Source organism: Bicyclus anynana, chromosome 19 (assembly GCF_947172395.1).
Source record: "Bicyclus anynana chromosome 19, ilBicAnyn1.1, whole genome shotgun sequence".
NCBI lineage: Eukaryota > Metazoa > Arthropoda > Insecta > Lepidoptera > Nymphalidae > Bicyclus > Bicyclus anynana.
The window spans coordinates 3,082,270-3,105,757 of NC_069101.1; the positions used below are offsets into that span (position 1 = coordinate 3,082,270).

The window sequence follows — 23,488 nt, forward strand, 5'->3', positions numbered from 1 at the left end:
ACTACTGGTCCGATTTGAAAAATTCTTTCAGTGTTAGATAGCCTATTTATTGAGGAAGGCTATAGGCTATAAACTATCACGCTAAGACCAATAGGAGCGGAGCACAAATGAAGCATGTTTTAAAATCGGGGGATTATTTCCTATTGAGAGCTTACGATGCGTGCGTAGCGAAAGCGGTTAAAATTTCGCGAAAATCATGTATGACAGAACTGTTCTCGTGTAAAAGTTCTAAAAAAAAGTCCGCGGCAGTTCCCGCGGGATTTGTTAAAAACTGAAATCCACGCGGACGAAGTCGCGGGCGTTTGCTAGTTATGTATAATGCGACAGAAGCCTAAATTAAGGCGGATTTATATTTGTCTGACGTGACACTAGAAACTAGTAGTATTCTAATAATGATCGAGTGTGCGAATAGCCCAGTAGAAAGTCCAAAACTATTGCCTTTGACGTCGATTCAGCCCCATATTCTGTAAAGTTACAGCGCTGTGACATCGTTGTTTTCCATGGTATTTGTAAGTAACATTTTATTTTTTGTACATAAAAAGTTAAAATTAAGTACTTGGCAATATTACGTCTTCAAATGAACTTTCCTAAATATTTATCTTTAACCACAGCCTCAAAGCCAAAAGTTTTATTAATAAGGGTTCCGTTTTTGTACTACGTATACGTTCGGAACCCTAAAAATTAACGTACGCCCGCGACTTCGTCTACTATTAGACCTCTTTAATCCGGTCTTGTCGTAAAAACTAGAAACCGTTTTTAGCGGACATCTATTTACTATACTTAAATCATCTACCTGGTTAATTTCATCTTTATACGTCAAGCGGTTTTCGATTTTTCGTGACATTTCGCTTTATATATTTAGATCCATCGTTATCATCCCATATTCGGCTCACTGCTGAGCTCGAGCCTCCTTTCAGAATGAGAGGGGTTAGGCCAAATAGTCCACCACGCTGGCATAATGCGGATTGGCAGACTTCACACACGCAGAGAATTAAGAAAATGCTCAAGTATGCAGGTTTCCTCACGATGTCCTCACTCAAACGGTGAAGGAAACTTCACCGTTTGAGACTTAGATCCATTCATAATAGATATTATAAGTTAGCCTGTCACAAACAGTAGGACCTTCTAAATTTATGATTCAGAAATTACGTATTTTTGAATAATTACTATGATTCCATATTTGAATCGAACATAATGATAATTCTACCTGGACATTTATAGAACTGAAATATCAAGCAAATGAACTACTAGTTGTCTCAATGAACGTCAAATAAATTTTATATGCGCTAATTTTAGTACTGAAAATACACCATATTTCAATAATAAACAAAAGTGTCACGATCTAATTTATTAAGCTCCGTCAAAGCTTGCAGTACGGATTTTAATTGAACAACATAGGAAATTATACTTTATGCTGAAACCATTAAGTTTTAATATTCAATAACTTTTTGTAATGTGCAAATTGAAGTTGTCACATACCAAAATAATTGTGACTCTAACTGTTTATAAATAGGGTGTGTTTTTCTTTGATCGTTCGCTAAATCGGAAACAAAAAGTTGCAGGAATGAAGCTTGCCTTTGCTGACTCTTTATTCTATTTACCGTGTACTATCCCAGTAGCGTTCTCTGCAAATAGTAAAGACATCTTATATTGGCAATTTGATACTACACGTAGAAACTTGTTACTAGTTTAATTATCGTTATTGGAGTTAACAACGTTGTCGGTGTTGCCGGGAATTTAAATTTTGTCCTTTTTGTCACAGGAATGAATTCTTCGTGTATCTTATATGGACGTAGGTTTAATATAATTCACTTTATAATTGCGCTATTTTATCAGATAAATGATCACTTATAAATAAAAAGTGCTAATAAAAAGCAGTCTTGTTTCTGTCTTGATAATGATAGAACTGATGAATTATTTAAAATTGTTGAAATCGCATAAATATAGGAAATAGCGAAACATGTAAAAAGAAGTGGAATTTAAACAAAAGTCATGTGATATAAGTTTCTGAATAACAGTATAATCTGTATAATAACAGAAACCAATAGTGTTGTATATATGAATCAAATTTCCCAAAAATTACTGAATGATCAGAGAAAAGAGAAAGGAAACTCATCCAGAGGAACTAAGTTTATTGCTTGGTTTTAAATAAGTTTGTAAAATGGTAGTGAACAAAAAAAAATAACGTTGGCTGAGTTTGTTGTCGGCTCTTCTCGGACCAAGGCGCATTTGAAACCATCGTAACTTTAATTTTAAGTTTTCGATAATTACCATTAGATTAAACTAAATTATGACATAATCCTGATATTTCAAAAGTGCTTGTAAACTAAGCCTATTTATAATAAATGAATTTTGATTTTTTTTTAACTAAGTCAAAAAAAAGGAATTTGATAAATTCATCCTGCTATTAAGTTTTTGCTTTCCAAACTGGTAGAAGAGAAACTACAAAAAGAGAGACTTGAACCTTGACTTTTTTTTTAAAGAACATTCGCCATATCTTTTTTTTTTAATATTACTAATATTCAAATGTGTACCAAGAACACAATGAAAATAAAATATTTCATATTAAAAGATTTAATTTCAAATTACTGTAAGGATGAATTATCTGTAAGGATTAATCATCACTACAGATAGATGATGACTTTTTTTTTATTCTTTACAAGTTAGCCCTTGACTACATTGTCACCTGATGGTAAATGATGATGCAGTCTAAGATGGAAGCGGGCTAACTTGTTAGGAGGAGGATGAAAATCCACACCCTTTTCGGTTTCTACACGGCATCGTACCGGAACGCTAAATCGCTTGGCGGTACATATTTGCCGGTAGGGTGGTAACTAGCCACGGCCGAAGCCTCCCACCAGCCAGATCTGGACAAATTAAGAAAATCTCAATCTGCCCAGCCGGGGATCGAACCCAGGACCTTCGTCTTGTAAATCCACCGCGCATACCACTGCGCCACGGAGGCCGTCAAAATCACGATGACCAAGAAAAGGAAAATCAAATCAATTAAAGTAATCCTCCGATAAATACTAAGCCATTTTATAGAAGTGCCAGTATAAATCGGAATGTAAGTAGAAGCAGTATTGGTCCACGATCGTACAATTAACAGTTCCGCGCCGTACAATGTTGTGGCCAGATAGCTTTTTATTACGGGAGTTGTTTAATTAAAATAACTAGCCAAGCGCGTATGGAATCCGCTTAAGACAGGGTTCCGTAGAAAAGTAAACGTTAACCCAAGAACTATAGAAAATCAAAGTAGTCTCTGCTGTATTGTTATTGGTCCATGATGACAAGATGACAATGACAGTTGACACTGTCAGCTGTCATTGTGTTCCGATCCACTCTATTACATCCGCAAATGTTTTTTCTCTATTCTTCATTCCAGGTAGACACCGTATATTATTTTGTAAATATCTCAATGGTGTAAAGAGAGAGTTAATTAAAATAACTGTGTGTTTAAGAATCCTTTTAAGATTGGGTTCCGTAGAAAAGTAAACGTAAACCCAAAAACACTTAACTTTCAATTGGCAGGATTTGTCTCTTCTCAGTAGAATCTGCGTTCAAAACGGTTAATGGAGTCATTGATGTTTCAAAATTCTAAATTGCTTGTCAATCTTACTTAAAATAAAATATCCTACTTCAATATTTTTTTACAACTGATTGAGAAGGACTTAATTGATGCTAAGAAATTCGTTAATTTTCTTTTTGTAGAAATAGCAAATATTAGGGAGCTACTTGTTTGACATTAAATTATCTACGTAATTTAATTTACATAAGTATTTAAAAGTTTTCTCAATCTATTTTACACCTTACCTTTTATTCCGATGCACATTTAACATTTCTACAAATAGGAGCTAAAAAATATCATTATACAAACTACAAAAATGTTTATTTTACTACAGATCCCTAAAAAGAAGCGAAGTCATTACGCGTGCTGACTAGTAATGTTACTCGTTCGTTAAATAAATAAAATAAAAGCATTGACACTTTACGGTTATTATAGCCATTTTATTTTAATCTTATAATTCTACGACTTTTGAAATCTATAATAATCAAGCAGTGTTCCATAAGTGTTCTGTAATTAATTAATCCTACTAACATTATAAACGCGAAAGTTTGTATGGATGTATGTTTGGTTGGATGTTTGTTACTCTTCAACGCCGCTACTACTGAAGAGATTTGGCTGAAATTTGAAATGAATAGATTTTGCTCTGGATTAACACATCTGCTACTTTTCATCCCGAAGAAATCCATGGTACCCGTGGGATTTGTTAAAAACTAAATTCAACGCGGACGAAGTCGCGGGCGTCCGCTAGTTGTTCTATGAAGATAATTTGATCACCGCTTCAACTTGATTTTTATCAGCTTTATTAATTGATACAAGTAATCTTTTACAATTATCAATATTATTACATTATTTTTAATAATAATTATAATATAAGATGCCCGATCTTGGTTTCTTTTTCGGCCACAGCGGCCAATCATATTTTGAGATTACATGGTACGTAAGAGATATTATAGTGCACAAATGTGTACGCAAGCACAGGTGCACTCTATTCCCTCACTCTCCTATGAGAGTGAGGGAATACCGATGGGACGTCAGTCCGACACGACACGATTAGGCAGGACCGACGGCTTTACGTTCTCTTCGAGGCACGGAGTATATAACCTACCTATAGTTAGTTTTAATAGTAAAATTAATATGAGACACAACTGTCAAAATCAACCATTTTGTGGTTGTATATTTTAATTGAAAGCTTTGAAATTAAATCAAGGCCCGTTCCATTGCCCTATAAAACCTTGTTTGATCAAATCCGTGCGCCACCGCTCGTATATTTCCCATCACTAGTGATAAGTCAATTGATATGTGACAACCGCACCATTTGTAGTGATGCCCATAATGTATTCATTCCATTTTATATATTAGACCATGTTTACCTTTCAAGTTTCGAATAAATAACATTGTTATTATCATAAGTAGGTACTGTATTTTGTTTGTTGTGGGCTCTTCTCGAACCAAGGCGCATTTGGAACCCTCGTAACTTTAATTTTAAGTTTTCGACTATTATGACCACCATTAGATTAAATTAAATTATGACATAATCTTGACCTTTCAAAAGTGCCTAAGCCTAATTGAATTTTTGAATTTGAATTTGAATTTATATGCCTCATTGGTGCCGTGGTTAATTGGTACGAGTATGTCTACGAATGAGGTCCAGGTTCTGTCAGGTCAACGAAATATTGTTTTTGACATTGAAATATTATGTCTCATGAACAAGGGCTATATTATTTTATGCCTACTAAAAAGTAGCGGACCCGGTCAAGCTACGCTTTGACACATTCCCTACGCCTACCCTACCCTACCCTACTCCCACCCTACACCTACCTTACCCCTATCCTACCCCTGCCTTACCCTGAGTACAATCTATCTTTGTACTAAAGTAGATTGAAATAGATACGGTAGTTTAGCCTCGTTTTAATTTTAATATAGAGAGTATCATCATTAATACCCATATTCGGCTCACTGTTGAGCACAAGTCTCAGAGTGAGTAGGTTTAGGCTAATGGTCCACCACGCTGGTATAATGCGGATTAGACTTTACACACCATAAAGAATTAAGAAAATTCTCAGGTATGCAGGTTTCTGCAAATATTTAATTTCTTAAAATGAACTTAACTAAAAAGTTAGAGTTGCATGCTCCGGGCTCATAGACCCTGCGCCCTCTGAATCGAATGCAGAGATCATATCCACTGGGCTATCACGACTCTTATATGCCACAGAGAGTATATTATGGTGAAATACAGGGTGTCCCGTAATTAATGTATAATACGCTTATGGTAGATATATGGCTTATGTTTTTTTCTTGAATCAGTTTTTTCAATGCTGTAGCTGTTGTTATTAAGATTTTAAAGATCTGAGTTTTGTTATACATTGCGGATTAAATTACCAATGTACTGTACTAGTTATTTATTGTTATCTTTATTTTTAATCTAATGACAAGAAATATTCATTCAATTTTATAAAGTTTTACAATAATATTAAAACTACGTACCTAAATATCTATAACTACATATTATAAAAATTAAAAAGAAAATATACTAAATTTAAATTATATCTAAAGGCTCAGGCGTCGTAGAATTCGTCGGAATCGACGATCATAGGTAAAGTGCCCAGAAGGCTGGCGTATTGCCACGTTGTATGGCAATACTAATTCTTTGGCCTAAATATAGGCCAGCCTTCTGGTCACGGGAGGTGTCGATTAAACGCTTTGCAATTTCTTTGAAGAAGAAGAAAGCGTGATACTACTTTTAAAAATATTGTTTTATTGTATATTTAATTATGTAACTGTTAAACGTAATGTACCATAACATAAAACCCCATAGGACTAACGGGAATATACAACGTCCAAATATAAAAAGCCGTATGGGATATCACCGTTAAACCATAACTCTCCCAGGCCATAAATCCGAGCCGTCCGTCCGATCGTCACAAGAACGAGTATTGATCAATTTACGATACGCCATGTTTGGATAGATATGAGACTATAAAGCGCAATACGTACAGATGTCGGTTGCGATATGTTTTTCCAAGTTATTGACGTGAAATGCGGGTTAACTGGACGAGGTGACGGTTAATGGTAAGCGTCCACTTAACCGCATCGTACGTATCGGACGCATCGCATTTAATGGTTTTTTGTGTCTCAAAAAGTCTTCATTAAACGCAAACTCATAGAAAAGTCTTGTTATAGTGTTAAGGATTATATATATCGGGACATCAACTATATTCCACTTCTGATATCGGCGGAGCGGACTAAATACTACTTCTGATAACGAAGAAGCCTCAGGGCAGGTTCTAAGCTTTACATGTCAAGGATGGCAGATACACAAAGTAACACTATCGGTCATTACTGGAACGACCATTTAACTTACAACTACAGTGCTACCCTCTATATTGATTAAGTATAGCGCTGATACTATCACATGCAAACCAGGATTAACTATCATATGGCAAGGAGTCAACCACCAGCGGATGTCGGACTTGTAACCGATCCAGTTGAGTTAAAGACATCTTTTACAGCTAGCCAATACTCTCCATTCTCCACTCATATTGTCTCCCATGGCCTGGCCTTACTTCTATTAACTCACCCACTAGCTTCTATATCACTATCACTATTTCACTATGCTTAACAAATTGAAGACAACTATCCGTTCCAAAGACTTGATTACACTGAACTGCTCAACCCGCAGGCTACAGAGTGACAGGGCGCCTCCACTCCGTAAAGCGTACCGCCTACGCGTCATTTCAACACATTACTATTGGAGAGAGTCACGTGATCTTTCACAGTCTTATTTATTTAAACAGTAAATAACTAAAACCCAATTCCATGAAAACCTGATTCTAATATTATCTCAATAATTAACGTAGATTTTGCTAACCGATCACTCGCCGACATATACATAGATGACTAGCTGATGCCGTGCGGTTTCACCCGCGTGGTTCTCGTTTCCGTATTGATAATATATAGCCTATAGCCTTCCTACGGACCAGTAGTTCCTGTGATTAGCGCGTTCAAACAAACTCTTCAGCTTTGTAATATTAGTATAGATAAAACGGCTTGGTGTTGAATTGCACTATACGATTGTGTGCTTAGTTTTAGATAAGTAAATTTGTAAAATGCATTATAGGCTCTTCACTGCATTCGATTTTTTTTGTATGTGATTTAGTTGGACAGATGTGCGGGCTGTCATACATCGCTATACCTATTCTATAATCGGCCGACTAAGTTGGCCAACTAAAATTTGTTAGTGAGCGGGGGCTCTAAAAGTCCAAAGCAAAGATTACATTGTATTATTGGAAATAGATAGGCTACTCTAATTTATTTCGGAACGCCTGTGATAGCGCCATCTAGTAACTAGCCACGGTATTTTTAGTACAGTATCCATTATTGTTATAAAAATAAAAATGCATATTTTTTGTAAAGGAGAGAGATTTTTGATTTTGTAACAGTTGAAGAAACCAATAGAAAAACAAAAAATAGACTAAAAGTTTTCCATTGATACCCCCGGGCTCGATCTCAGGATTATTAGATCGTACCTTTGTTATACACCACTTGGCCAAATGACTATGTGGAACATCGTTGAAATTAATGTACACTTACTGTCTTTCTTAAATAATCCCTTTGCTTTAGAAATACAAACACATTCTACGCGTCATAATTAAAAGGAAAAATAATTCTTTTTTATCGCTTTTTTTTCCGTGCTTAGGTTTCAATCGCTAAAAACATTTTATTACATACACACCTTAAGTCATTGAATTTACTATCCTGGAATCTTAAATCTAGAATGTAGATGGCGCTGCTTCATAAAGATTTCACGTTCTTCTAAGTTCCCACGGCACCAAAGTTACCTGGGATCCCAGTTAGCCGACAACCTCCGTTTGGAGCGCACGCGTAGACGCACTCGCACCAATCGGGTGGCTTCACCGCGCACGCTCACCGCAGCTGCGCCACCCTTTGATGACGATAACTAAAATAAATTGAACAATTGAAAAAAAGAAAACTAAATCCGGTAATATTAAATCCCTTAAACTCGTAATTAGTTGGAATTCGTCAAATGCATCAGTAAAAAGATTGCGCATTAAATGGTTTTTGTCTCTCAAAAAGACTTCATTAAACGCAAGCTCATAGGAAAGTCTTATTCTAGTGTTAAGAATTATATTTATATCGGGGCATCAACTATATTCCACTTCTGATATCGGCGGACCACCACCAGCGGATGTCGGACTTGTAACCGATTCAGTTGGGTTAAAGACGTCTTTTACAGCTAGCCAATACTCTCCATTCTGCGTAATATTAAATCCCTTAAACTCGTAATTAGTTGGAATTCGTCAAATGCATCACTAAAAAGATTGCTGAGCTTCTCGACAGCTCTTCTCAGCAGAACCCGCATTCTAAACCGGTGGTAGTCTTTACAAAAAGTCATTAACGTTTCTAAGGTGCTTGTAGACTAAAGATACTGTTACTCTAATGCTAAAAGAGATGCTCTAAAATATCATGCTAAAAACGTGCTATTAAGTATGCTCCTTACGAGCATGCTTATCATCAGTTTTTATTTGTTAGCAATAAGCATGCTATTTTTAAGTATGCTCCTGATTATGCATGCTCAAAGCAAACATTCCAATTACACATGTTAATTTGTATCTATCGCTCTGTGTCTATAGTATCGTGTTAGACAGGGAGACATGAAGTTGAAGAGAATAGCAATGCTGATCGACTAGCATACTCAATAAGCAAACCTGTTCAGACGCGCTCAAAAGCACGCCCCCTTCCACCGCAACAAGTAGCATGTTGTTAGCATGTAGCAAACACGACTGTTGATTCTTGAGCAAGCTTGAAATAAGCATGCTCATTATTAGCAATGTTGTGATACACATGCTAATAAGTAGCAACTGCTCAATAGTAGCATGCTTTCGTGCTTGAAATGAGGATGTGCAACAGTAGCTTAACCATCCGATAAGCCCACGTGCTTGTAGCGGTAACACGCAGGAGTCAAGGATCCAGATCAGATAAAAAAAAGATTTCAGCTGTTCTGAGTTCTGCGTCTTGCATGACTGAATGCGTAATGTATGCGTGGGCCATACAAACATCCGTACTTACATAGATAACTACATACACCCTTGGTTAGACTCACCACGTCGATTCAATGCAGGCTGGCGAGCCTACATATTTTAATAAATAATGTAAACTTAATAATTATCAATATATAGATACCTGTAAAACATATCTATCTTGTTTAGATATTGAAAATGATATCGCGTGCATCTCCCCGCCCCCGTGTTCTTGAACCAGCTGAAGTTTAGCTGTAAAATAATATGATTTTAAAAATGTAAATTAGTATTCAATAAATAAATAAATTAAACAAATAAAAAAACCATACTGCATAAATTATACAAAAACTGAAAAGAATAAAAAAACAAGTTCAGACCAGAAGTGTAGAAAGCCATTAGAAACCACGTCCAACTGAGGTTAAGTAAATATTCAAAAAAATCTACGGAACCCTCGGTGGGTGAATCTGACTTGCACTTTTATAATTAATATGTCATTCCCATACATTTTTCTAGTTTTCGAAGTTTTGCCATCGTTTGATTCCCGTTCCCGTAAGAATACGGGGATAATATATAGCCTATAGCCTTCCTCGATAAATGGGCTATCTAACACTGAAAGATTTTTTAAAATCGGACCAGTAGTTCCTGAGACTAGCGCATTCAATCAAACAAACAAACTCTTCAGTTTTATAATATAATATTAGCGTATAGAGTATAGATAATGTGTCATTTAACACTCTGTATGAAGGTCTACTATGTATTAAAAGTGGGTAACTCACAGTCATCAGAGTCAGGTGGTCCTCGGTAGAACGCCCAGTGCATGTGCCTCACACACGGAGTCACCGTGATGGATACAGTCATCTGGGCGATCAGGGACGTGTTCAGCTCCAGGCTATAACAAATGACGTCATTAGTCATATTCAGGAGGTGAAGTTGAACCTATAACTATAACTACTTCAATGGTCTAACGTTTATAGTTTTGCTTTCTAATAGTGTTAGCAGTAAGTTAATAAAATTAGCTTTAGAGTTTTCTGTGTCCTGTAGTTAGTAAGTAGTCATCATTATCATTTACAACCATTTCCATATATGGTTTACTGTTGAGAAAGAGTCTCCTCTCAGAATGAGAAAGTTTAGGTCAATAGTCCACCACGCTGGCCCAATGTGGATTGCCAGACTTTTGATTGTTTGATTAGATCAACCCATAATCGGCTTATTGCTGAGCTCGAATCTCCTCTTAGAATGAGAGGGGTTAGGCCAATAGTCCACCACGCTGGCCCAATGCGGATTGACAGACTTCACACACGCAGAGAAATGGAAAAAATCCCTGGTATACAGGTTTCCTCAAGATATTTTCTTTCACCGTTAGAGACACGTGATATTTAATTTCTTAAAATGCACACAACTGAAAAGTTGGAGGTGCATGCCCTGGACCGGATTCAAACCCACACAGCTCTTCCATCTTAAATTGCATCATCACTTACCATGAGATGAGATTGTAGTCAAGGGCTAACTTGTAAAGAATAATATCTGTGTGCCAAAAAAAGCAATTCTTACTTTCGACTCTCCCCTTCTTCCAGTTTGTACAAAGTCTGGTTGTCCATCGGCAGCCATTCCACTGAAACCTTGGAGATAGGCCTGGTGACCAGCACGCTGGGCGCTGCCAGTCCAGCACCAGCGGCGTTGAGAAGGATGAGCATCGCCAGCCTGGTGGTAAGGATGTCTTGGTTTCTGTCAACAAAAACACACCTTTATTTATTTTTATGATTTGGAAGCCATACTCAAAATTAGCAAATCTCAAGAAGGCTTAAATTACTATAGTCTGGCAAGTTCGTTGATAACACCCCCATGATATGCGGGCGACGGGGGGAAAGACTGCGTAGATGAATATGTAATTCGTACGGTTTACGTACGACTAGGATATTGGACAACTTTACAAGGCTTTCAAGGGTAAAAGTCTTTTAAAACTATTGTAAAGATGTTGTCTAATATGTTCTCTAATAAAGAAACAAAAATCTTTTGCTGTTTTTATACGGTCAGATAATGGTATGCAAAAAAAGCAAAAAGCATATTATCATAAGAATTTAAAATAGAACATCGTTTCCTAAAAATATAAAACGCTTACGTTGTGGTACTCATGAAAAGCTTGGGCAGGTTTCTAGTATCTAGCATAATTTAAATCTGAACCAATTTAGAAGGAATTGTTAGAGCGGTTTTGTGGCGCATTTCTTGAAACTAACAATGAAATAAGGCTATCAGAAATCTATCATAGAGGCCATTTAGGTCAATAAGGCATCCTTAGTATTGAATTACAGATAATACAACTTCAATTTATATTGAGAGCCAGTGTTAGCTAGATCTGCCTCATATTTAAAAGCTGAAAAGTCAGCTCATGCATCTACTAAAGATAAATATGGTAACTATGGAGTTTGGACTGTCCTTCGGTGAAGTCTGTAGATGTCTGTAGAACTGCCAGGCATCGCAGAGGGTTGTTTGTGGACGTAGTTGATGTCCCCTGGTTCTTCGATCCTGATCCGCACTGTGAAGTTATGGAATGCCCTTCCAGCTTCCGTTTTTCCTATCACCTACAACATGGGTATATAATACCTACAATATGGGTGTCAAGGCAATCCTTTACTAGGCAATCACGTTCCACCATAGCTGCATCATCGCTTACTGTCAAGCATGATTGCAGCCAAGCGCTCGCCTATATAATGTAAAAAAAACACCTCCCATCGATTCCAGAGTCTTACGAGTATAATGCTTGAGTTTAATAATATTTATTTATTATTTTGAGCTTAATATGCGCATACATAACAGTTTACAACTAGTATATTGTTTACAAAACAGGGAACTTGATCGAAAAGCTGCTCAGTCACCCATAAGTAATGGACCAATTCTTATAAGATGACTCAGCAATTATAAATCAGGTCTCTATATTGTTACATCTAACTATACACGATGATTTTTTATTTATTGATAACCGACTCGAAAGTGGCCTGTTAGAACGTTGGCTATTCATGAACATATGATTTTTTTGGCATTTTATTTACTTGAGGTGATTACTTCTTAGGCGAGGGTTTTTTTATCTTTACAAGTTAGCCCTTGACTACAATGTCAACTGATGGAAAGTTATGATGAAGGATGAAAATTCACATCGTACTTAAACGCTAAATTCCTTAGCGATACGTCTTTGTCGGAAGGATGGTAAATAGCTACGGCCGAAAGCCACCAACCAGTCAGGTACCGAACTCACGTCTGAAGTTATCACTTATTTCGAACGTACCTAGACGCACACGTTTTTTACACAATGTTCAATGTCCAGTCTTAATCTTACTTAACCCACAAACCTTATTGGGTACAGAGTCCCCTAGGGTCCAAGTCTTACAGGTTATTCTCTTGAGGACTAGAAGAACATGGGGGAAAAGAATACAGTCCTTGGACACGATTCTGGCAGAGCTTTAATAGGACTGCAGCAGGGCTAAGCGTTAATTTGTGTCCAAAAGCTCTGCCAGAGTCGTGTCATAGAACTAGATTTTAGTTTATGCTCTTCTAGTCACTAAAAGAACGTGGGGGAACTAGAATCTACTCCTTAATTTGTGCCCAATGACTAGATTCTAGTTCCCCCATGCTCTTCTAGTCACTAGAAGAACGTGGGGGAACTAGAATCTACTCCTTAATTTGTGTCCAATGACTAGATTCTAGTTTCCCTATGCTCTTCTAGTCACTAGAAGAACGTGGGGGAACTAGAATCTAGTCATTGGAGACGACTCTGGCAGAGCTTTTGGACACAAACTAACCCTTAGCTCTGCTGCAGTCCCATTGGTAGTACAGCAAATCTATACTTATATTATAAAACAAACAAACTCTTCAGTTTGTTTGTTTGATTGAACGCCCTAATCTCAAGAACTACTGGTCCGATTTGAAAAATTATTTCTGTGTTAGATAGCCCATTTATCGGGGAAGGCTATAGGCTATATATTATCCCTGTATTCCTACGGGAACGGGAACCACGCGGGTAAAACCGCGCGGCATCAGCTAGTACACAATACAATAAAAAAGGCAGGCGCACCGATGTTTTGCAAAGGATAACATTACACCTACCCTTTTATTGTTTCTCATGAAATTCCCAGTACTGAGTAGTGCACAAGAGTTCAATAAGCTCATATGGCAAAATGACCATAAATTTGTACTCCATACCACAAGTGGTCATTGTTTCGCACGTCGGTAAAGAAATATTCAGCGATACATCAAAAAAAGGTGCACGCCAAAACAGTCTGTATTCGCGACGGATCAAATTTCAAAATGGCGGCGCCAATTTTGACAGATGCAACATTAGCCCGCAATGCCCGACCGTGCTCTATAAATCTCGGCGTAGTTGGGTGTAGTAAATTTCACAATGATTTACTGATTCCATTAGTAGTGCTTTTTTTGCGAACAATACACATATGCTCGCGCGCACCTTTTTCAAAGTGATACCTAGTTTATTGCGAACACAGAATAGAGAATGACACAGAATGAGCCTTTACAAGCCGCGCAGTGAAACCAAGTGAAACCCATAAAAAAACAAACGTCACGCGTGCATCTCCTTGGCATCCGCATAATGTCTCTCTCTGTCATATACAAAATCTTTTCATAATTTGTATTTCACTAACAATAATTTCGTAAATTGACACCCTACTAGAGTAATAATCAATAACTACATATAAAATAATACTCCATCTATTTTATCAGTTTTTGTGAACAGTTTTTAAAATATTTAAAAACATAAGACGTAATTTTTCTTGAATAATATTGAAAACTACTGATGCGACACTTTGTGTCGTAACGTCTTGAGAATGTATTATTTTTGAATTTGTATTTGGAGTGGCTGCATCACTGCCCTCATCCGTACGCTCTATCTGCCTATTGTTCTTTAATCTGTGATTGCGAAAAAAAAGGTCGATCGGAATCTGGTAAGGTAAGCGTAGTTGAAGGTTGTAACGCAGTCATATAGAGCGCGTGTTTGGAACCTTTTCTCGTTTGTGATGCGCGCTAAAAAATAGTAGTATCGCATCGTTCCACATTCCGATGTGTTTTATTACATACTGGTATACACCACTTCGGTCGCGTGGATCACTAAAGCTACTTATACTATACAGGGTGTTTAAAAACTATCGGAAATTCGATGCAAGTTACTATACAGAGTGTTTAGTTAAAAATTTTAAATAGAAAGGGTAAATTGAAAATAACATGCAAATAAAAATCTCTTAGGAAAGTGTTCTTTGTACCAACGCAAAATCCCAGTAGGTTATGTATTTCGAGCATGATTTAAATTATTTAAATTCTAGCGGACGCCCGCGACTTCCATACAAACTTTCAACCCCCATTTCACTCCCTTCTTATTTTATTTTCGCAATAAAAATTATCGTATAACCTTTTCCGTATTATGGTCTTAAACCGTGCCAAGTTTCATTTGAATTCATTCAGTAGTTTCAGCGTGATGCCCGAATAACTAAACTACATGGACAGACAGACAGACAAAAAATAAAAAAATATATATTTGGCAAATTATCTTCAATGTACAGAATGTACAAAATGTACAGAATTCGTATTTTAAGTATAAATTCTTGATGGCGCTGGCGTCCGTTATGCCACGGTAACGTTTTGTGTTACAAATGGGTATAATTAATTGCGAATAAATGTATAGAATTCGACAAGTTTTAGTGATTCATGTAAAGTAGGGTAATTAATTTAATAAACAAATATAGACTACAAATTAAAATTAACAACTTTCAAAGATTAATTACTTACCGAATGACAACCTTTCTGACAGACTTTTTCACCATTAGGTATATAAAAATACTGATTTTCATCGTACAACAGCTAAGACCATTTTTTATTTCCTCGCTTCCTATATCTAATTTTGGCTTTGGCTTCCTATTAAAAAAAACCGTATCCAAATCGATTTAACCGGTGCTTTGGAAGCTACGGTGTCTTAGATAAATACACGATAAGTGTCACGATGTTAGAAGTTAATATGCAATACGTAACAGCCACAGAGTAACCATAGAGAGTCTTTATTCTGCGTGCTGAAGCCGGTGCAACCCATAAAAAAACAAAAGTCACGCGTCTCCTTGACATCCGCGTAAAAAAACTTTTTTCATAACTTATTTCATAATTTAACACTAACAACAATTACGTAAATGAATATAATAATGAATAATAATAACCAATAAAAAATACTCCATCTTATATCTTTAGTTTTTGAGAACAGTTTTAAAAATATTTAAAAACATTTTTCTTGAATAATATTAAAAATTACTGATGCGACGGTTCGTGTCATACTGACAAGAGAACGTATTCGTTTTTGAAATCCGTATTCGTGACGGGTACGACACCGTCGAGTTCCGTACGCTCCATCTGTATATTATTATTGATTAATCTGTGGTAACAGCAGATTGCCTCTCAATATAGTTCAAGAAAATGATCATCGAACGAGCACGCAATCACTTATTGAATTATTAATGCATCACTTACAATAATTTGACGTTGTACATTGATTATGATAAAAGGGCAAACGGTGTGATGCAGGAATAGGTGTTATGACTAATTGGTAATGTCACAGTAAAGATATTACAAGCAGTATAATAACTCGGCCGTATTTTTGAAATAAATACCTACAGCCGCGCGGTACGTAAACATGTCATAGGGCTGCCCGCATGCAGCAATTTAATTACATTTGCTAACTTTGTGTTTCCACCTAGTTTTGTGATTGTAAATAAACTTTTTTTATATAAACAAATAAAATACTTTGTAAATTGTAGTAAAATGGGAAATGATAAATAAAAATGCGTGTTTTTTGATTGGTTGATTTAATTAAGGCTGATACTACGTCAATGATCTTGAAGGATTGGTCGTATTCTTAAACATATTTATTTCGGTGATGCCATCTAGGTATTACCTCCACACTACGTGAACAAATAAAAAAAAGATAAATACCTTCATGAAATTGTAGTGATTTAAAATAGATAATGAAACAATGAACAAACGCACTAATTGTCCCTACGATACGATAGTTCCCCTAGATTTCTCTAGGATGCCATTATCAGATCCTGACATGAAAAAAATGGGACTAACCTGAAAGAATATTCATCCAAACAAAAAAGAAACGGTTTACAAATGACGGAAATATCGCTGTAAATACGATACGATTCTTTTTGGAAGTCGGTTAAAATTCTTGTCACCAATGCCAAGCTGAGCAAAAGTTTTATGAGCTTGCACATTAAAGTGCATAAAATCCGCCATTTTGATTTTTTAAAAACTAAGTTACCCAGTGACACTCGGCCTATCTAGACGAGTCTAATGACATATCATTTATCAGTATGTGTGCTTGGCAAATTTGTTCGTAACACTCCCGAAGGTCGGCGCGGTCCAGGAGGGGGGTAACGATGCCCAGCGCGTACGACTTCACACCCGCGCAGTCCTTTCCTCCCGTCGCCCGCATACAACAACAAGTCATAACATTCAAACACATACTCCTCCTTTGGGCTTCGCCGCAGTCGGGTAACAAAACACAAATGATCCGAGCACAGTCACACAATACATTGTACAAGCAGTCGAGGTTTTAATACAAGCTTATCGTACCTACTGTATCGTGATTCATGAACCGCGTATAGCTACATATTTCAATCGTGTCAATCACTTTCCTTTACTCTATTCACTTTATTTACTAATCCAGATACCTACCTTTATTCTGGAGATAAAAGGAAATACCTTATCCATTAAAAAATACAAGATTATGTACCTACCTACTAATAAGTAAATTTATTTTTAAGTTAACCTTTCAGAGTTTCCAGGTAACTTAAAAAAAGTTATCTCTGGATGGGATAATTTTGAATTCATGCATCCAAAAACGGCACAGTATTTCCTACTGGTCATAATTAAAAAAATCTAATACTATTAATACACTTTACTCTGTTAATACACCGTGCGTTCGTTCGTCACCGCGGCACAGTCGCGACGGTCTTCACCCTACGATCACCCCATGTTCAAGGAGCGTAGGTATAGCTCGCGTTTCGACCTCTAGTATGAAGTCCAACTACTGGTTGTAATATCTTTTCTGTGGTAATGTACAGCCACTTCATGTTTTGGTTAGGGTAACCATGATAGAGAGCAATAGCTTCGGGACATGAAATCATTATTACATAAAAATAAAATTGAAAGGTATGTCTGTAATTTCAATATATCTGTGTTTTATCAAATGTTTATCGCTATTTACACGATACTAAAAGATAATGAAGCTTTTTTAAATTTTTTGTCTGTATGGCTTTCTTTTTGTACAGGCAAATCTGAACAACAGAACCGATTTCAATAGGACTGAACATACATGAGGTTATGAACATACCTCATCTATGTTCATAACCTCATGTATGTGCAGATGAATGAAATAATGAAAATATTTAATTCAAGTTAAGTATATGTTTAAATAAGTCATTAGCTTATTTGTGTTCACAATTTTAATTTTACGGTGTGCCGTATGACACAAAAGCACCTAGCCATACAACGGCATTTATCATGCTGCGCTCGGAATTCGTATTATCTATTTATGTACATTGTTAATAAATGTTATAAATACCTTTATCTATTAAAAAAAAAATCTTACATAAAAACAATTTATTAATGACGTAAAGAGCAAAAATGGAATGTCCGTTAATTATGCATTTCATACAATTATTGAAATGTCAAGCAGGAATTGAATAAATGGTTTTGAATAAATGTAAAGGTGTCAATAAATTCGTGTTGATATTTGTTTCTGCTATCTTGTTTTTATACTTTCTTAATCAATTAGATTTTACTTGTTGCCCATAAAAATAGGATCGTCCTGTATGATTTAAAAACGTGGGTACCCTTAATTCTGGCACTAAATCAACACCTAGTCGTTACAAGCTGTATTTGGTGTCCGTTGACAGTTATATATTATATCTTTAGCAAAAATCCCGTACCACATGTCACACTTGACATGTGGTGATGCAACGTGTATTAACTATAAATATAAAAAAAAATTAATTGTCTGTCTGTCTGAAATGATTTCATAACAACTGTTATTTTTACAAGTGCTTATAGATATTAGAATATACCATAACAAAAACAAGCTTTTTTTAAAATTTTTGACTGTCTGTTTATCCGGATTATTCTTTGAAACTGCTAAGACGTTTTTAAAGGGACTTTCACTGGAAGATAAAGGAGGTTATTGAACAACATATAAGATACTTTTTATCACTGAAAAACCTATGATTCCCGTGGGATTTGTGAAAAACGGAATTTCATTTCGAATTTTCCGGGCGTTCGCTAATATATACTTCTAAAGTAATATTATAAAAAGGTAAAGTTTGTAGTGTTGTTGGGGGTAATCTCTGAAAACTGAATAAATTTTGAAAATTCTTTTATCACTAGAAAGTCAAGTTACTCTTGGGAACGACACGGGTGAAACCGCGTGGCGTATGCTAGTATATTATATCTTTAGCAAAAATCCCGTACCGAATGTCACACTGACACGCAGTGATGCAACGTTTATTAATCTAATGCAAGCATGTGGTGAGAACTTTTAAAGTGTGTCAGCGAATTTTCGATTTGACATACTTTATTTAATACCAATAAAACGGAGTATGTGTCACATCGAATAAATCACCTTTCTTATGGGACGTCAAATTTCAAAATAGTCTGCCAACATAAATAACAATTATTACTGACAGTGACAGGTATATTGTTGCGAATAATACAGTGCTAGTCGATCGGTCAGTGCGTCGTGCAATAATTGTTGATATTACTGTTCCACATGACAATAATCTGGTTAAAGCTGAAAAGGAAAAAGTATCAAAATACTTGGACTTTGCTCACGAGATTACCGCCATGTGGAATGTTGAGTCAACTATTATTGCTCCGATAGTTGTTCCGGTCAATGGTCATAGAGCGAAAAGCTTCGACTAACACCTTATGAAACTTTCGCTAAACTGCTGGATCAAGGATCATGTATCCGAGTTATTCTTGAAACGGCGTGTATTGTGAGGAGGTTCCTCACTCTGGAACCCTAACCACTGGTTGCTTGGGCACTCAAATGTCCTGCAGCGGGAGGGTTGAATGTTTTTTATCAATTTTTATTAGTGGTTTATACTATATTTTTAACCGACTTCCAAAAAGGTGGAGGTTCTACGTTCGGCTGTATGTATGTTTTTCTTTTTTTTATGTATGTCCAGCGATATTTCCGTCATTTATAGACCTATTTTGAAGCTTTTTATTTTGTTTAGAAGGGTTTACTTCCAGCGTGGTCCCATTATTTTGTATTTTATTAACATTGTTAAAATAAATAATTATTAGACGTCAGTAAAAAAAGTAAAATCGACAGTAACCTCCAGTGAAAAAAGGTTCATTAAACAATAGTAATTTTGATTGAAATACGACCGTTTGCAGGTGACAGGTCGTTTTAGTTATTTCTCTCTACGCGGGAAACCTTTCCATTTGTTGGTTTTATAGCTACCGCGTTATTTACAGGTTAGTTAAGAATGCTTGTAAATCTTTTTCTTTACTGCTGTATCTATGAGGAAAAATAAATGTTTATCTATTTTTAGTTAATATTATTAAAAACAGTGTTACTAAATAATCTACTATATAAAAATAAGTCGGGTTTTCCTTCCTGACGCTATAACTCCAGAACGCACGACCCGATTTCCACGGTTTAGCATTCGTTGGAAAGATCTCAGGCTCCGTGAGGTTTATAGCAAAGAAAATTCAGGAAAAATTTCAACGTAGGCTAGGGGTAGGGTAGAGGTAGTTGAAAGTTTACATTGGGTTTCACGCGGACGAAGTCGCGGGCGTCCGCTAGTTTAAATTTAAAAGTTTAAGACTTCGCAAGTCATCATTACTATTTTTATATCATAAATAAAGGTGTTTAAAAATAAATAGATGTTTTATACAATATCTATGTATTTCTCGCTATGCTATTCAAGATTTCAAGTGTTTTTGTGATTATAAAACACGTTCGTACTTAGTTCGTCAAAACGCCTTCAACGCCATTTTATTCTATGTGCGTTTTGCGGTTCTAAGATCAACTAACATGGTTATTTATTTATTTAGTGTAAATAATTGTAAATACATAGTGAGTTATTGAATGAATGTAATCTATATCTTCTATACTTATAATAAAACTGGTCGAATCCTATACATTTAATCGCAATTTAAGATTTTACTTATAATCATTTGTAACACCGTTACCGTGGCATAACGGAAGCCAGCGCCATCTAGAATCTATACCTACTTATAATACGAATTCTGTACATTTTGTACATTCTGTACATTGGATATATTTTGAATTTTTTTGTTGGGGGCATTATATAATCGATACTGAAGCTATTTTTTTCGATTTTTTGTCTGTCTGTCTTTATAAAATAAAATAAAAAGGGGGTGAAATAGGGGTTAAAAGTTTGTATCGAAAGTCCTTCATTTTTGAAATTATAGTTTTAAAAATTTGTTTTTAAATCATAAAAAAAATACGAAATATAATGTAATTCAAAATTTTTTAAAATTCAACCCTTAAAGTAGTGAAATAGGGCTTGAAAGTTTAAATTTATTTACACGCGAACGAATTCGCGGGCGTTCGCTAGTTTATATTATATGAGTAAATTGCTTAAATCACTTGGTTATTGTCAATGAAATGACATTAATTGAATTTGATTTCATTAAAATAACGTCATTAAGCAGTGTCACAAAAAACAATACAAAAATTAATTTTAAAAGAAAAGCACGTCACGTCATCAACCCATATTCGGCTCACTGCTGAGCTCGAGTCTCCTCTCAGAATGAGAGGGGTTAGGCCAATAGTCCATCACGCTGGCCCAATGCGGATTGGCAGACTTCACACACGCAGAGAATTAAAATAATTCCCTAGTATGCAGTTTCCTCACGATGTTTTCCTTCACCGATTGAGACACGTGATATTTAATTTCTTAAAATGCACATAACTGAAAAGTTGGAGGTGCATGCCCCGGACCGGATTCGAACCCACACCCTCCGGAATCGGAGGCAGAGGCCATATCCACTGGGCTATCACGGCTCTCTAAAAGAAGAAATGTCACCAATAAATTAAACCAAACCGTAGGTAACAGAAAATTCAAACTCAATGAGTAAAGTGTAACAAATATATCAATAACTGTCAGGGAGGGAGTAAAAATCACTATAAATAAGCCGTCTGCCCGTCAGTCTGCCACGCTTTTGTATTTCTATCTGTGTTTTGATGTATTTTAGTCAATGACGTTTAAATTGTAGACTAGCTACGGAAATAATACAAGCGATTGGCGTACGGAGCTTTATAAAAGCTTTATAGTAAGGGTTAGAAAGGATAACATAACTGCACCGATAATAGTTTGAAGGTAAGTAAGATAACGTACCTAACTTAATACTTAATTTAAAAATAAATTTTCGGGTGGACCAGAAAAATAGAAAACAACATAATCTCAAACATACCCAATATACTGACAAATAATATAAAATTTCATCAAAATCGGTCAAGCCGTTTCGGAGTATGGCAAGTAACACTGTTACACGATAATTTTATATATAAATAAAAGTACATAATATGATTAATTAAAAAAATCAGCTCTTCATCTTGCGTTTGCTGAGCACAGAGCAGTAGGTACTCGTATTATGTTCCTATCCTTGATCTAATTCTGTTATGGGCAAATAGATTTTCACTAAAGATGAGATTAAATATTTTCTAGTTCCAACAACTAGAGTTGTTAAATATTTTCTAGTTCCAACAACAAGCTGTAAGTACCTATTAAGTTAAATTGCAGGTATTAGGCCAAAAGTTTTGCCAAATGGCAACATTTAATTTCTTCTCTGCCGCTAATACAATTTTATGTATCTCTGAATTTTACTTAATGCTTTTCGAGACGTCTGCGTATAAATAACTTCAAGGATTAACACGGTTTGCAGAAAAGCGTCGCGGTGTCGGCCGATTTAGAATCGTTTCGCGTTTCCGAGGAAACTTCGTGAAAATATATAATTAATTCAGCGAATTAGCTTTTTCTGGCTTTTTTTACTGTATATCTACCCTTTAAGGGTAATCTTTTATATCACACTGATATTATAAAGCCTAAAGTTTGTGTGTGTGTATGTTTATTCCTCCTTTACGTTGCGGCTACTGAAGCGATTTGGCTGAAATTTGGAATGAAAATCGACTACATAGACTACTTTTCATTCCGGAATAATCTATGTTTTGCCGTGGGATTTATGAAAAATTTAATTCCACGAGGATGAAGTCGCGGGCTTTCGCTAATTGTTAAATAAAATTGTAATAAAATAAATATACCGTCTTGGTAGGCAGTTAGCTAATAAAGTTCGCACTGTACTATTTTTTATATTATCTATACTAATATTATAAGGCTGAAGAGTTTGTTTGTTTGGTTGAACGCGCTAATCTCAGGAACTACTGGTCTAATTTGAAAAATTCTTTCAGTGTTAGATAGCCCATTTATCGAGGAAGGCTATAAGCTATATATCATCTCCGTATTCCTACGGGAACGGAAACCACGCGGACATAACCGCGTGGCATCAGCTAGTTAAAAAATATGAAAAAAAAAATCACACCATTACTACAAACATAGTCAGCATGACCACACGCTGTCAATCAAGAAATCGAAAAGACGAGCGAAGCCGCGAATACAGAATGTAGCTTTTAAATAAAAGTTTTGTAGTAAATCTGTAGGTACTTATCAAATTCATTTCTCCAGCAAATTTGTTTCTTGATTGCAATACTTTCATATTTTAAGGAATGATAAACAACAGCCAAATATTAAACAGGTTCTTTGCACATATACTCAACGACACAATTATCCGCCCACTTTAATATACT

General features: G+C 35.8%; 1 protein-coding gene across 5 annotated transcripts in view; it reads right to left on the minus strand.

Annotated features, from left to right (window-relative positions):
- Nucleotides 1–23,488, minus strand: part of LOC112048036 (uncharacterized) — a 52,080-nt gene that overhangs the window by 10,560 nt on the left and 18,032 nt on the right. For all 5 annotated transcript variants that reach the window (XM_052887358.1, XM_052887361.1, XM_024085384.2 and 2 more), the window contains 4 exons: nucleotides 11,158–11,331; nucleotides 10,383–10,495; nucleotides 9,770–9,858; nucleotides 8,407–8,525 (listed from right to left, as the gene is read on the minus strand). In XM_052887358.1, the coding sequence (XP_052743318.1) occupies nucleotides 8,407–8,525; nucleotides 9,770–9,858; nucleotides 10,383–10,495; nucleotides 11,158–11,331 (495 nt within the window). The remainder of the gene's footprint in view (nucleotides 1–8,406; nucleotides 8,526–9,769; nucleotides 9,859–10,382; nucleotides 10,496–11,157; nucleotides 11,332–23,488) is intronic.